Source organism: Cetorhinus maximus, chromosome 14 (assembly GCF_964194155.1).
Source record: "Cetorhinus maximus chromosome 14, sCetMax3.hap1.1, whole genome shotgun sequence".
Classification (NCBI taxonomy): Eukaryota; Metazoa; Chordata; class Chondrichthyes; order Lamniformes; family Cetorhinidae; genus Cetorhinus; species Cetorhinus maximus.
This window is the reverse complement of record NC_135892.1, coordinates 39673767-39690121: the sequence shown is the minus strand read 5'-3', so window position 1 is coordinate 39690121 and position 16355 is coordinate 39673767. Positions and strand designations below refer to the sequence as shown.

General features: G+C 42.2%; 1 protein-coding gene across 2 annotated transcripts in view; it reads left to right on the top strand.

Annotated features, from left to right (window-relative positions):
• The window catches only part of LOC144690120 (dynein light chain Tctex-type 1-like), a 23617-nt gene extending 8151 nt beyond the window's left edge, over positions 1-15466 (top strand). Inside the window, exons 2-5 of one of the 2 annotated variants that reach the window (XM_078557597.1) lie at positions 5168-5209; positions 5299-5422; positions 11124-11201; positions 15095-15466. In XM_078557597.1, coding sequence (XP_078413723.1) covers positions 5168-5209; positions 5299-5422; positions 11124-11201; positions 15095-15165 — 315 coding nt within the window. In that variant the 3' untranslated portion in view covers positions 15166-15466. The remainder of the gene's footprint in view (positions 1-5167; positions 5210-5298; positions 5423-11123; positions 11202-15094) is intronic. The other variant, XM_078557598.1, reaches the window with a different exon arrangement.
• The last annotated feature ends 889 nt before the right edge of the window (positions 15467-16355 follow it).

Genomic DNA, 16355 nt, shown 5'->3' with positions numbered 1-16355 from the left:
ATGGGGATGTGTTCGGATATGAGGGTGGGGAGGGGTTTGGCTGGAGATGAGAATGGGGTGGTGCTTGGTGATGAGGATGGGGAGGGGGGTGAGGGGAGATGGGCTGGGGGAGATGATGATGAGGAGGTGGGCGGGTGTAGATGAAGGTGGGGAGATAAGGATGGGAAGGGGTGTGATGAGGGGGGAAGTTGATGATGGGGAGGGGAATGGTGCTAGTGAGGATGGGTGGAGGTGGGTGGGGAGATGGGAGGGGGTGGTGGGGGGAAGGGGAGGGTGGTGGGGAGATGGGGAGGGGGTGGGGGGAGATGGGGATGGGTGCAGATGAGGATGGGGAAGGGGTGGGGGGGAAGGGGGTGGGGGAGATGAGGGTGAGGATTTTGGGAGATGAGTATGAGGATTGGGCAAGGGGAGTAAGGCGAGATGAGGATGGGGGAGGGGAATAGAGGGAGATGAGGATGGGGAGGGGGAGTAGAGGGTGAGGATTGGGGAATAGGGTGGAGGGAGATGAGGATGGGGTGGGGGTGGGGGGAGATGAGGTTGGGGAGGGGAGGGTGGTGCGGGAGATGAGGACAGGGAAGGTAGGCGGGGAGGGGAGGTGCGGTGGGGAGATGAGGATGGGGAGGCGGGGTCGGGGAGATGGGGACGGGGGCGTGGGGGGGGAGATGAGGATGGTGGGGGAGGGGGTGTCAGGGAGATGAGTATGGGGAGGGGAGGGGGCGTGGGGAAGATGAGGATGCGGAGGTGGGCGGGGCGGGGGGGCGATTAAAATGGGTTGGGGGGCGGGGGGAGATTAGGATGTGGTTCCGGGTCGATTAGGATAGGGGGTGGGGGGTAATGAGGATGGGGAAGGGCTGAGGGGAAATGAGGATGGGGGTGTGGTCGGATATGAGGGTGGGGAGGGGGTTGGCTGGAGATGAGAATGGGCTGGTGCTTGGAGATGAGAATGGGCTGGTGCTTGGAGATGAGGATGGGGAGGGGGTGAGGGGAGATGAGATGGGGAGGTGGGCAGGAGGAGATGAGGATGAGGAGGTAGGCAGGGGTAGATGAAGGTGGGGAGACAAGGATGGGAAGGGGTGTGATGAGGAGGGGGGATGTTGATGATGGTGAGGGGGATGATGTCAGTGAGGATGGGGGGGAGGGGGTGGGGAGAGATAAGGATGGGGAAGCAGGGGGAAGATGAGGATAAGGATGGGTGGTGGGGTGGTGGCGAGATGGGGAGGGGGTTGTGGGGAGATGGGGAGGGTGTGGGGGAGATGGGGGAGGGGAATAGGGGGAAATGAGGATGGGGAGGCGAATGGGGGGAGATGAGGATGGGGAGGGGAGTAGAGGGGGATGAGGATTGGGGAATAGGCTGGAGGGAGATGAGGATAGGGGGAGGGTGTAGATGAGGATGGGGGAAGGGGTGGGGGAGATGAGGGTGAGGAGTTTGGGAGATGAGTATGAGGATTAGGCGAGGGGAGTAGGGGGAGATGAAGATGAGGGAGGGGAATAGAGGGAGATGAGGATGGGGAGGGGAGTAGAGGAAGATGAGGATTGGGGAATGGGATGGGGGGAGGGGTGGGGGGAGATGAGCGTGAGGATTTTGGGAGATGAGTATGAGGATTAGGCAAGGGGAGATGAGGATGAGGGAGGGGAGTAGAGGGAGATGAGGATGAGGATTGGGGAATGGGATGGGGGGAGGGGTGGGGGAGATGAGGGTGAGGATTTTGGGAGATGAGTATGAGGATTGGGCAAGAAGAGTAGGGGAGATGAGGGGGGAGGGGAGTAGAGGGAGATGGGGAGGGGAGTAGAGGGAGATGGGGAGGGGAGTAGAGGGAGATGAGGAGGGGGGAGGGGAGTAGAGGGAGATGAGGATGGGGAGGGGAGTAGAGGAAGATGAGGATGAGGATTGGGGAATAGGGTGGAGGGAGATGAGGATAGGGGAGGGGGTGGGCGTAGATGAGGATGGGGGAAGGGGTGGGGGTTTGCAGATGGGGGCAAGGGGGTGGGGGAGATGAGGATGAGGATTTTGGGAGATGAGTATGAGGTTTGGGCGAGGGGAGTAGGGGAAGATGAGGGAGTGGAGTAGAGGGAGATGAGGATGAGGTTTGGGGAATGAAATGGGGGAGGTGTAGGGGGAGATGAAGTTGGGAAAGGGACTGTGGGGGGAGATGAGGAGGGGAGGGAAGGCCAACACACTATTTGCCTTCTTCATTGCTTGTTGCACCTGCATGTTAGCTTTCAGTGACTGAACACCCAGGTATCTTTCCCAATGTTTCCCAATCTCTCCCTACATTTCCCAATCTTTCCCTATTTAAGATATGCTCTGCATTTTTGTTTGTCCTGCCAAAGTGGACAACTTCACATTTTTCCACAATAGATTGCATCTGCCCATGTTCTTGCCCACTTACTTAGCCTGTCTGTGCCCAGGCTATCTTGCCAGTGCAGAAGAGAACAATCAATCTGATACCTATTATATGAGCTGTGATGGGGGTTGAAAATTGTGATTATTTCTCCTGGAACATAAATACTTTTCAATTGTGAAATAATACTTTGCAAGATTCTTGAAGGAAGAAACAAATTGATATCTAAGGAAGACAGAGTCTTAACTTGTATTTTCAGCTTTTATCGTGTAGTTGTTGAAAAATACAGAATCACAATCACAGAATAACAGCATAGAAGGAGACCATTCAGCCCATCAAGTTGGTGCCTGACTCTCAAGGGCAATTTAGCTAGTCCTACCACCCTCCTCCCTGCCCTTTTGCCATAGCATTACAATTTTCTCTCTCTTCAGGTGCTAATCTAATTCCCTTTTGAAAGCCACAATTAAATGTGTTTCCACCATCCCCGATCCTCACTTGTCGCTGTATTAAAAAAAAGTTTTCCCTCAGGTTGCCTTTGGTTCTTTTGCCACCTTAAATCTGTGTCCTCAAGTTATCAGCCCTTCTACCAATGAGAACAATTTCTCTCTTATATACTTTGTCTCAACCCCTCATGATTTTGAACAACTATCGAATCTCCTCTCAATCTTCTCTGATGAGAATTGTGCCATTTACTTCATATTACCTCTCCTCATTCTTCTTACCAAAATGCTTCTTTATGCTTCTCTGTATTAAACTTGATCTGCCACATGTCAGCCCATTCCAGTCATTAATATATATCAAGAAAATTAATGGTCCTAATACTGAACCTGGGAGCCCCAGTCTCCTCCAGTATGAAAAACAACTGTTCACCAATAGTCTGTTTCATGTGGCTCAGCCAACTTTGTATCCATGCTGTCACAGTCCTTATTCTATGGGCTACAAGCTTGCTGGCAAGTCTGTTATTTGGCACTTTATCAAACACCTTTGGAAATCAATGTGCACCACATCAACAGAATTACCCTCATCAAAAAACTCAATCAAGTGGGATAAACCCAATGTGCATTTAACAAATGCGTGCTGGTTTTCCTTAATTAATCAACAATTGTCCAAGTGACTGCTAATTTTGTTTCTAGAAGTTTTTCTACTACTGAATTAAACTGACTGGCCTATAATTGCTGGGCCTACCTTTTTTTTTGTTGAGCAATGGTATAACATTTGCAATTCTCCAGTCCTTTATCTAAGGAGGGTTAGAAGATTATGACCAGTTGCTCTACAAGTCAGGAGTATAATGGAATACGCTTCACTTGCCTGGGTGAGGTACAGCTCCACCAACACTCAAGAAGCTTCACACCATCCAAGACAGAGCAGCCCGCTTGTTGGGCACCCCACCTACAAACATCTCTCCACCACTGATGAACAGCAGCAGCAGTGTGTACCACCTACAAGATGAACTGCAGGAAGGCGAATTAGACAGCACCTTCCAAACCCCATGACCACTACTACCTAAATGGATAAGGGCAGCAGGCACATGGGAACACCACCACCTGGAAGTTCCTCCCCAAGCCACTCACCATCCTGACTTGGAAATATCACCGTTCCTTCATTGTCGCTGGGTCAAAATCCTGGAACTCCCTCCCTAACAGCACTGTGGGTATACCTACACCACATGGACTGCAACGGTTCAAGAAGGCAGCTCACCACCACCTTCTCAAGGGCAACTAGGGATGGGCAATAAACTGCAAAATCTTCATTCCCTCAATGTGGATATTAATCAGGCTTTGAACAGTCCACAGAAATCCTAATAGATGCTTGTCAGCAGCTATGCCATAGTTCACTGTATTTTCTTTCATCATGGATGATTGCCAATTCTCACTCAGCAAGCTTTAATGCTGTTTAAGTATTGGGAAATTCTCCCACAGTCTTCAATTCAGGTTGGAAATTAGACTTCACGGATAACTGTCTCTTCTCTTGTCCATCTGCAGCAATGCATTGTAAAGGTCTACAAAGGACTATTTCTTTCAACGGTTAGAAGTGTTATTTTAACACTTTACGAAATGCTCCCAATTTTATTTTATTAAATATTGTTCTATTTTAATATTTTGCTGCATCTCTCAGTTTATGAATTTAATTTGTCAATAAACTTAACCAAGTAGTTTTAGGCTGTTTAGTCTGCCTTTTGAGGGAGAAGAAGACATGTTATGTATTCCACGTGCTCACTGTACTATGCACCATATCTGGAAGTTAATTGTTAATCCTGAATGTACTGTACTTAGTATTGGGCACAAGGTTAAAATCATAGGAAGTTTGATCTGCTGTTGGAACCCATGATTTTTGTTAACAAGTGATGTTCAGGAAGGAAGCCTGAACTGTGACAACTGATATGAGATCACTAGTTTTTTTGGGTGCAGTTGTAGACTTCATTGGTGTGTAAGATACTACTGTGATTGTTCTGATCTCAACCATTCCACCCTCAAAGTAGGTATTGCATCTTTGGGGAAATAACCGAGCATTTTCTAGTATAATGTCCAGGTATTTTATGATAAATTGTTAAAGCATAAGGCAGTAGTTTTTAGTGAACATGGGGGAAATTGTAATCTTTTAGCAAACTGGCCTTTAAATCAGTCGTGTTGCGAAATGCAATAAGTTGATATACAGGACAGAGCAATTTTTCATTTCCACCTAACATTTAATTTTTTATTGTAAACTGATGGTTCTTGCCATGTCTCTATGAAAGCGTTGCTGCAGTGAATAAATTTCTTATAATGTTATAGCATTTTAGAAAGATATTAAGACAAAAACTAACCTGTATTTTTTTTCCTTTTGAGACTGCCTTTATTGTTGATGAAATTAGTGGCATTATTAAAGAGGTAAGGTGTTATGCAGAATAATTAAAATCTATTTAAATTCTCAACCAATACTTAGCTGTTGAAACTCATTAACTTTCTATTATTTGCAGTCAATTGAGGTTGCAATTGGTGGAAATGCATATCAGCCTAACAGAGTTAATCAGTGGACGACAAGTTTAGTAGAACTGTGTCTGAGTCAGCTCACAAAGCTGGGGAAACCTTTCAAGTATATTGGTAAGTGTTGCAAAATATTAAAATGACTAAGTGAGACAGAAGTAATATTTAGTTATCATATTCAGTATTTGTGACGCTGGTATAATGTTGCACCTGCTCTGCAAAATGCCTTGCAATGCAGTCTTTGTGTTGCTCATGGTGCCATGTGATCTGCATGGACTGATTGACTATTTTACACCAGTATACTACAGAGAGGCAACATAATATCCCAGTAATGTGCCATTTTTTTTTTAAAAGACATCTCGTTACTCCCACTCCCGTCTTGCTGGAGTGTGGTTCTACTACTGTATGCCACTTCAGTCAACGGGATGTTTATCTGTAAGTTTAAACAGGAAATTATTAATAGATTGTAGAGGCATCACTGGTGAGCCTTGACAAATATCCACATATATTCACTCACAGCAAAAGTTGTTGGACAATGATCAGGAGAGAGAATCTTAGCCAAATCATGAGAGGAGCACCTCACTTTCCTCTTTGCATTGTGAGGAGATGCTTCACTGATGCCATTGTGAGAAACTCATGCATATCGTCTAGAAACATTTACAGACCATTCTGCACAGAGCATTGGGAGCAGGTCAGCATCAACTATGGTTGGAGATGATGTGTAGCAAGGGGAAGTGGGACATTTGGGAAAAACATAGTGTAAGTAGTAAATTTTTAGTAGTAGATTTTTGCAAACAGTGGAGCTTGTTGAACAAATCTTTTTTTTTGAGGATATAACAGGGTTAGCTGAAAATGTAAATCTACATTAGCAAAGCCTTTGACACAGTAACATAGGGCGGTATTTTCTGGCCCCTCCCACCAACAGTATCCCGGTCCCGCCGAAGTGAATGGAAATTTGAATCGCCTGCCACATGGGGCTGGAAAATTCTGACCATAGAATCTATAGTTAAATATATAGAAAAAGGACAAGAGAGGGGAAAGCATGATAGTGTAAAGGGCAGAGGGAAGAAGAGTTTCTAAAGTGCGTGCAAGTGAACTTTCTCCATTTGTATGTTCCCAGTCCAATGGGGAAGAAGCACTGCTGAATCTGGTTCTTGGGAATGAGGTGGGCCAAGTGGACCAAGTATCAAAAAAAAAAAATTCTTTCGAGTTATCAACAGTCACAGATTGCAACTCTTTCGAGTACAATCACAGTTCTTGGTTTCCGGGAGTGGGACATGAACCCACAACCTTCTGATTCAAAGGCGAGGGTGCTATGGACTGAGCCACAGCTGACACCTCTGGACCAAGTATCAATATGGCATCTTTGGGAAAGTGATCATTGAAACTCTTTCGAGTTATCAACAGTCACAGATTGCAACCCTTTCGAGTACAATCACAGTTCTTGGTTTCCAGGAGTGGGACATGAACCCACAACCCTCTGATTCAAAGGCGAGGGTGCTATGGACTGAGCCACAGCTGACACCTCTGGACCAAGTATCACTATGGGCACCTTTGGGAAAGTGATCATTGAATCAGAAGGTTAAAGTTAACCACGAAAAAGGATAAGGAACAATCCAGAATGAAAATAATAAATTGAGAGAGTGCCAATTTCAATGGGGAGAGAACAGATCTGGGCCAAGTTAATTGGAATTGAAGATTGGTAGGTAAAACATTAATTGAACAATGAGCTGCCTTTAAAGAGGAGGTGCTTCAGGTACAGTCAAGGTACATTCCCATGAAGGAGGAAGGTAGGTCAAACAAAGGTAGAGCTCACTGATTGACAAAAGAGAGAATAAAATGAAGCAGAAATAGGGTGACAATGTGAGACATTGACAGATATGACAGATGCCAATTTAATAATACAAGCGAGGCCCAGGCTGACTATAGAAAGTTCGGACGGGAAGTGAAAAAAGAAATAAATAATAGTAGCAAAGAGACTGACAACCTACCTAAAAGGGGATCAAAAAGTCATCCATAGGCATAGTAAAATGTCTGATAAAAGGAGGAATAAGCCTGATTAGGGACTCTCACATGCTGGCAGAGGACATGGCTGTTACCAAATGACTACTTTGCATCTGATATACCAAAGAAGAAGATACTGCCAAAGTTGTAGTTGAGACACTGGTGGGCTAAAGATTGATAAGGATGTATTAGAAAGGCTGACTGTACTTAAAGTTGCCAGGACCAGTTCAGATGCATTCAAGGATCTGAGGGAAGTAAGAGTGGAAATTGTGGAGTCACTGGCCATAATATTTCAACATAGGGGTGCTGCCAGAGTACTGGAGAATTGAAAATGTTTTTAAAAAGGGTATAAGGATAAATCCAGCAGCTACAGCTTATCCTTGGTGATGTTAAAACTTTCAGAAGTGATAATCCAGGACAAAATTAATGGTCACTTGGACAAAGGTGGATTAACTCGAGAGCCAGGATGAAACTGTTAAGGGCAAATTGCAATTATCTAATTTGATTGAGGTTTTTGATGAAGTAATGGAGAGGATTGATGAGAGTAATGGGGCTGATGTGGTCTACATGGATGTTCAAAAGGCATTTGATAAAGTGCCACATAACAGGCTTGCCGAGGTGTCAGCTGTGGCTCAGTTCATAGCACCCTCGCCTTTGAATCAGAGGGTTGTGGGTTCATGTCCCACTCCTGGAAAACCAAGAACTGTGATTGTACTCAGAGTTGCAATCTGTGACTGTTGATAACTCGAAAGAGTATAACAGGCTTGCCAGTAAAGTGGAAGCCCATGGAATAAAAGGGATGGTGGCCAGACTGATACTAAGTTGTCTAGTGACAGGAAACAGAGATTAGTGGTGAATGGTTATTTTTTGGACTGGAGGAAAGTATATAGTGGGGTTCCCCAGAGGTCAGTATTAGGACCACTGCGTTTCTTGATCTATATTAATTATCTCAGACTTGGGTGTACAGGGCATAATTTCAAAATTTGCAGATGATAAAACTTGGAAGTATTGTGAACTTTGAGGAGGATGGTGATAGACCTCGAGGACATAAGACAGGCAGAATGGGCAAACCTGTGGCAGATGAAACTTAATGCAGAGAAATGGGAAGTGATACAAGGAAAGGCAGAATAAAGGAGATAATCATAAAGGGGGTGTAGTTGCGGAGGGACCTGTCAGTATATTTTCACAAATCTTTGAAGGAATTTAATTATCTTAAGAGAAAAAATTTTCAGGGCCCGGGGAAAAGTCATGGAATTAGGACTGGCTGAGTAGCTCTTACAAAAAGCCAGCTTGGACACGATGGGTCGAATGGCTTTCTGTGCTATAACCATTCTGTGATTCTATGGTTGACACTAGTTGTAAAGGGTAGTTGTTAAGGGAGCAGTGTCAACATGGATTTAGGGGCACCTCAAAGATTCATTCTGGTTGTTTTCGAGTTATAAAGTGAAACTTTCCAGGTTTGCCACTGGAACCAGATTTGGAATAAGTATGTCATATTCAAAAGACATTTGGGAGATTGGGCCACAAAGTTGGCTATGATTAACATAGAGAAATGCAAGTCATGACAGTGGGAGGGGAAACGAGAGTGGAAATCAAATGGGAGCAGTCTACATGAAAGAATGTCAATACTTCCGTCTGGGGAGCTGCTAAATTTAAATGAGGTTCGGCCAATAAAATCACAGATACCTCTATGCCGCCGGAAAGGCCAGCTAGCTTGTGTGTGCAAATACCTAATCAGCTTAAAGTTTATTGGATCGAGGTATAGATAAACTGGCTCCCTAATATTTAATATTAGTACAAACTCAAGGGCAAAATGACATCAATACAAGCTTAAATGGTGAAGTAAAAATATAGTTGAATAACTTTTTTAATTTGATGCAGTAAATTTGTAAAGTAGCAAACCAAGAAAAGAGGATGTTGTCAACTCTGAGTGAATACATTTTCGGCAGCCAGAATGATTACAAGTTACGAGAGATAAAGTAGGATTGGCCAAATAGACAGGCATAATCTCTTCGCTGGTCTGTGTTCACAGAATCACACAGTGCAGAAGAGGCCCTTCGGCCCATCGAGTCTGCACCGACACGTGAGAAACACCTGACCTACCTACCTAATCCCATTTACCAGCACTTGGCCCATAGCCTTGAATGTTATGACGTGCCAAGTGCTCATCCAGATACTTTTTTAAAGGATGTGAGGCAACCCGCCTCCTCAACTCTGCCAGGCAGCGCATTCCAGACCGTCACCACCCTCTGGGTAAAAAGGTTTTTCCTCACATTCCCCCGTAAACCTCCTGCCCTTCACCTTGAACTTATGTCCCCTTGTGATTGTCCCTTCAACTAAGGGGAACAGCTGCTCCCTATCCACGCCCCTCATAATCTTGTACACCTCGATCAGGTCGCCCCTCAGCCTTCTCTGCTCCAACGAAAACAACCCAAGTCTATCCAACCTCTCTTCATAACTTAAATGTTTCATCCCAGGCAACATCCTGGTAAATCTCCTCTGTACCCCCTCCAGTGCAATCACATCTTTTCTATAACGTGGCGACCAGAACTAGACACAGTACTCCAGCTGTGGCCTCACCAAGGTTCTATACAACTCCAACATGACCTCCCTACTTTTGTAATCTATGCCTCAATTGATAAAGGCAAGTGTCCCAAATGCCTTTTTCACCACCCCACTAACATGCCCCTCCGCCTTCAGAGATCTATGGACACACACGCCAAGGTCCCTTTGTTCCTCAGAACTTCCTAGTGTCATGCCGTTCATTGAATACTTCCTTGTCAAATTATTCCTTCCAAAGTGTATCACCTCTCACTTTTCAGGGTTAAATCCCATCTGCCACTTATATGCCCATTTGACCATCCTGTCTATATGTTACTTAAGAGGTTGAAGTATACTGATGTGATGGAACAGGGGATTAGATATCTGATGAGTAGTCATAGTCTCTTAAAGATTAGTTGTTTTCCTAGGCTTTTTTTCCTGAAATTGACCAATGGTTATTTCTGTAATAAAAGCAAAATGCTCCGATTGCTGGAAATCTGAAATAAAAATAAAAGTGCTGGAAAAAATCAGCAGGTCTAGCAGCATCTGGCATTTCTGAAGAAGAGTTATATTAGACTCGAAACATTAACTGTTTCTCCGCAGATGCTGCCAGACCTGCTGAGTTTTTCCACTGGTTATTTCTTTAACCCCCCCCAGAAGTTAGCATTCCTGGTGCTTGGGAAGGGCAGAGTACAAGTTAACAATCCCATAGGTAGGGTGAGCATTGAGTAAACTTTCCTTCTCCTATTCATATGAAAATATCTTAAATGTCTACTTTTAGCTGGTCAGTTTTCTTTATATTTGAAGAGCAGACAAAACAGAGTACTTTGTGACAGCAAATCTGTATTGACAGTGGCTGGAACTTGAAGATTGCCATATCCTGAATGGTTTAAGCACTAAATGGCAACTTAACATTAAAAAACTGAAGCATGTAATATTCAATTCTAAATGGGTGAGTCCTAGAATCAGAAGTTACAGTACAGCAGGCAGAAGACATGCAGTCTATCATATCCATGCCAATACTTCAACTGGAACCACCTTATCTAATTCTTTTCCATTATCCTTTCACAATAATTGCAACTTTATTGTAGATATATTGCTTTGTCACGTGTTTTATCCAACCTATTTAAAGCAAGTTGAAAAGATGTTACATTTGTGCCATTAGAACCGTCAGTAATTGGTAACTTTAGTGATGTGTTGGGCCTTCTACAAAAACATGACCAATATGGTTGCCACTGAGATCTTAACCCATTTAACTTGTATTTTGCTTTAGTAACCACTGTGATAATGCAGAAGAATGGAGCTGGTCTGCACACAGCTAGTTCCTGTTTCTGGGACAATAATGCTGATGGTGAGTATGTAAATCTGTAATAGTGGAATCTGTTGCCTGATAATCTTTACACTCTAAAAATACATTTTTTTGTTGTGCTTTGAAAAGTTTTAAAATAACGTGCTGTGAAAATGCAAATATTGCATGCTTCCACTTTCCTTCTGTTCTCTTACTCATCCAACATTCTGACTGGTCAGAAAGTTAGCTCGTTGAACTGTATTTTAAACATAAGAAATGGAAGCAGTAGAAGGCCATTTGGCCCCTTGAACCTCTCTGCCATTCAGTAAGAGCGGGTGATCTGATCGCGGATTCAATTCTACTTTAGTGTTGGCCTTCCCATAACTCTTGACTTCCTTGTAGATCAAATACCCATCTAACTCAATCTTGAATATATTCAATGACCCAGCCTCCACTGCTCACTAGAGGAGAGAATTCCAAACATTGACAATCCGCTGAGAGAAAAAAATTCCTCCTCCCCTCCAATTTAAATGGGAGACCCCTTATTCTGAATTTCTGTTCCCTAGTCCTAGATTCCTCCATGAGGGGAAACATCCTCTAGGCATCTACCCTGTCAAGCCCCCTCAGAATCTATATGTTTCAATAAGATCACCTCTCATTCTTCTAAACTCCAGTGAGCATAGGCCCAATCACTCAACCTTTCCTCCTAAAATAACCCTTTTCAATCCACCCAGTGAACCTTCTCTGAATTGCTTCCAATGCATCCTTCCTTCCTTAAATAAGGATACCGAAACTCTGCACAGTACTTTAGGTGTGACCTTGCCAATGCCCTGTACAATTGTGGCAAGACTTCCCTACTTATCTCTCTTGTAATAAAGACCAACATTCCATTTGCCTTCCTAATTATCCCCAACACCATGAGCTCTTAGCTTGTGTGATAACTTTTTAGGTGGCAGTCTATAAAATGTCTTTTGGAAATCCAAATGTACTACATCTCTTGGTTCCCCTTTATCCACCCTGCATGTTCATTCTCAAGGAATTCTAATAAAGTTGAGTATTGCTTACAAAAAAGAGATTTTTTTTTTGTCAAAGCTTTTCGTCTGGCACTTCTCAGGATAATTCGCAAGAAAATATCAATGTCAGGGGAAGCAACGTATTTATACTGTATGAGAAGAGTGTTCTGATTGGTTGGCAAGTGGACTCTTGTAGAGGTGTTGCCATGGAGAATTCACCAGTTGATGGTGACTGACAGTTAACTGCCACGTGTTGTTTGAAATTTAAACCAGGCAGCTTGACTCTGATTGTTCAAGACATTGACCTGGGGAATGAACCAACGAATGGCTGTCAGTTATTTTGTTTAACTGAAACAGGCACAATGTGTGTACATGTTCTTTCTGGCTGCAAAGAATAGGGCCCTGTATATTAATATATGTTGGGCTTCTAATACATGCAAATGTGCCATACTACAAGTCCGACTGACAATCTTAAATTGGTTGTCAGCGTAATTCTTAGCACACCTGAGGATTATTTAGCAAATGTTGTCCAATGTTGGAGACTGTTTTGAGTTTTGCACGCATGGCCTGGTTGGGTATGGTCCATACCTTGCCCATTGCGAACAGCGGAATGGACATGCTGTTTGACACGATCTGCCAGTAATTGCGACATATGGCCTACATACCTAGCATCACACTGGCACTGAAATTCATACACCACATTACTCATTTGCAGAGTCAACATGGTTTTATTATGATTTTCTAAATGTCCTGCTGCTCAATTAATAATGGATTGCAGATTTTCCCAATGGCAAATGTCAGGTTAACTGGCCTAAATTTTCTTGCTTTCTCTAGTGATTATTTTAAGTTCCTCCCTCTCTTTTGCCCCTTGATTTTTTTCTATTCTTTGGATGCTTTTAGTGTCTTCTACTGTGAAGGCAGATATAAAATACTTATTCAAAGTCTCTGCCATTTCCTTGTTTCTAATTATTGATTCCCTAGTCTCACACATTAAGGGTCCAATGCTTACTTTAGCTACTGTCTTCCTTTTAATATACTTGTAGAAGCTCTTACTGCTTGCTGCTTTTTGCTAATTTACTCTCATTCTAATTTCTCTCTTTTTTTTTAGTCATCCTTTGCTGGTTGCTGAAATGTTCTCAATCTCCTGGACTGCTGCTAATCTCCGCAGCATTGTGTGCCTTTTCTCTCAACTTGATACTATCCTTAATTTTCCTAGTTAGCCACCAACAGTTCATGCTTGTCACAGAATCTTTGTATACCAGTAGAATATATCTTTTGAGTATTTGGAAATACCTCCTTAAATGTCTGCCACTGCTTATCTACCATTTTACCTTTTAACATATTTTCCCAATCTACTTCAGCCAACTCTGTCTTCATACCTTTGTAATTGCTTTTATTTAAGACTCTAGTTTCACACCCCAGTTTATAATCTTCAAACTAAATGCGAAATTCTATCATGCTATTGTTCAAAGAAGCTGTCCCAAATACACTTTCATGAACTTGCCCTCAATTTGCTAATTTGATTTGTCCAATCTACATAAAGACTAAAATTACTCTCAATTATTGCAGTACTTACAGGCCTTGATTATTTCTTGATTTTTATCCTACTGACAGGAGGCCCATAAATTATTCTCACCAGTAACTTACTTAGTTTGTTTTTTTTTTAATCTCCACCCAAACTGATTCTTCCAAGCCAAGATCATTTCTCATTACTATACTGATCTTATTGAAGATAACCTTGAATATTCAGTTCCCAGCTTTGGTCACCTTGCAACCATTTTTATTTGTGCCATCAATTCATCTGTTATGAATGCTTCATGCATTCAGATTATTTTTTATTCATTCATAGGATGTGGGCGTCACTGGCTGGGCAATCATTTATTGCCCATTGCCCTGAGGGCATTTAAGAGTCAACCTTTAAGAGGGCATTAGTGAGCCAGGTGGGTTTTTACAACAATCAGCAATGGTTTTAGATTTTTTTTAATTCCCAGATTTTTATTGGATTCAAATTTCACAATTTGCCATGGTGGGATTTGAACCCAGCCCCCCAGAGCATTACCCTGGGTCCCTGGAAAATACTACTCCATTGACAATATCACTATGCCAGCGCCTCCCACTAGTAGGCAGCTTATTTACCACTGACTAAAGCTGTGAAATTGTCAAACTGTTTCAAGCCCATTGGTTATGGCAGGTAAACTCATTTACATAAAAAATACCATTAACAAGGGAATGTTCATGTTTGTAATGTTTCTCACCTCATGGGCAGCTGCAGAAAGCAATTTTATAAATGAACATTCATTCAAATCTCTTTTAAGGAATTGGCATGGTCAAGCCACCATTTTGTCATTACTAAATAAGTCAAATCTATTTCTATTATATGCAGGTGTGAAGTTACTAGCAATCATTGAGGATCACAGTTCACAGTATTGTATTTGTTTATAATTCATGTACTAAGTTAAACTCTGTGCTTATTACATGAGCTTCACTCCACAATTGTATCCAGTTTTGTATGAAAACCTACAGAGTGGCTTTGGCATATCCAACATGTGATAAGATTTGATATCCTTTGTTGATGCCCGTTTATATGATCATTGAAATGTGGGATGAAGTTGTATCACTTGGAAAAGAGTTCACTGTCCAAAGTGCTTATGGGATGAGAATCTGACCTAATGCCAGTTGTTTGCTTGTAGAATTGGGAGGAATTCATTGTGGCGGAAGAGCAAACCCAGGATTACCTCCTGATTAGATGATGGCAAGGCCAAAATCTAAATCTAGATACACTCCTTTCTGGGATTGCTACACAGCATACTTGGAAAGATTAAAAATAAAAATTCTTCCACATGTCAAATCTGTAGAGTGTACTGACTAGTTCTAATTTAAATTGCACATATTTATGTTTGTTATGTTGAAAGGATTCTTCACCTCCTCTCTTACTGCTTTCAGGAAGCTGCACCGTGAGATGGGAGAATAAGACCATGTTTTGTATAGTCAGTGTCTTTGGGCTGTGCATCTGAAGCCTAGACTGCTGCTAGACTTCATCCTCAAATGACATGGTTTTCAAGTGAAAGATGTACTTGTGCAACACTTGATTGCTGCCTTAATGATTACATAATATCTTTAAACTACAGTCAGCATATGTTGTTTTACTATTTCAACTTTGGTATTGCGTTTTAGTGCGAAATTTTATAGTTTTAACATAGCATTGGTTTAATCTATGCTGCCAAGAAAAGTAAACAAATGCAACTTACACTAGTGTTTTCATGTAAAGTTGCTTCAGTGTTGAGGTTTTTAAATAAATGTGAAATGTTTAATTCACGTCTGTTTTACATTATTCAAGGTTTGGTACAGTTGGACTATTTACTTCGTTTCCTGGCATGATAACTATACTTAAAAAATCTTTGAATATAAAATTAATATTTAATATTTAAATATTCAAATAGCTACAATACAACATGTTCTTAACTAGAAGAATTACTCATTTAAATTGGATATGTTGGATTGAAAGTAATAGTACTTCAAGATCTGTGGATGTAATTTAGAGCCTACAAATATACCTTAGTTTAAGCAAAATTGACTGGGGATAGGCATCTGCATGTAGAAGTAGAAAGGACTAATAAGGTGCATTTAAAAATTAGGTTGCTAGAGAAAGAAGTGGTACCATACAGGAGCAGTCTAATAAGGACTTCAAGGAATACAAACACAAGTTTAGAATGTAATAAGGTTGGTGAGCCACAAGTGCAAATAGCCATGTGGGAGTATGATGAAATGGCAATAGTGAAAACGTGATTTAAAAATAGTGAGGACTGGGTGCTTTTTTAAGTGTTTAGAAAAAAGTAGGGAAAGAAAAAAGGGAGGTAGAGATTAGGGATTGTAATGTTGGAAAAAAAGGATGTCCTTGGAAGATCTAAGGACAGAGTCTATTTGGCTAGAGTTGAGAGGCAAAAAGGGGATGCTCACACTACTGGGGGCATTAATAGGCCTCCAAATAGTGAGAGCAAGAGAGCAAAGAGAGAGCAAATCATCAGGGAAATCACAGAGATGTGCACAAACTATAGAGCAGTGATAATGAGGAACTTTAATCACCCAAATATCAATTGGAATAATGTTAGAGTAAAGGGAAAGGAGGGGAAGTATTTCTGAAATCTGCTCAAGCAAACTTCCTTGACAACTATGTTCTTGACCCAAAACAAAAACAAAAATTGCT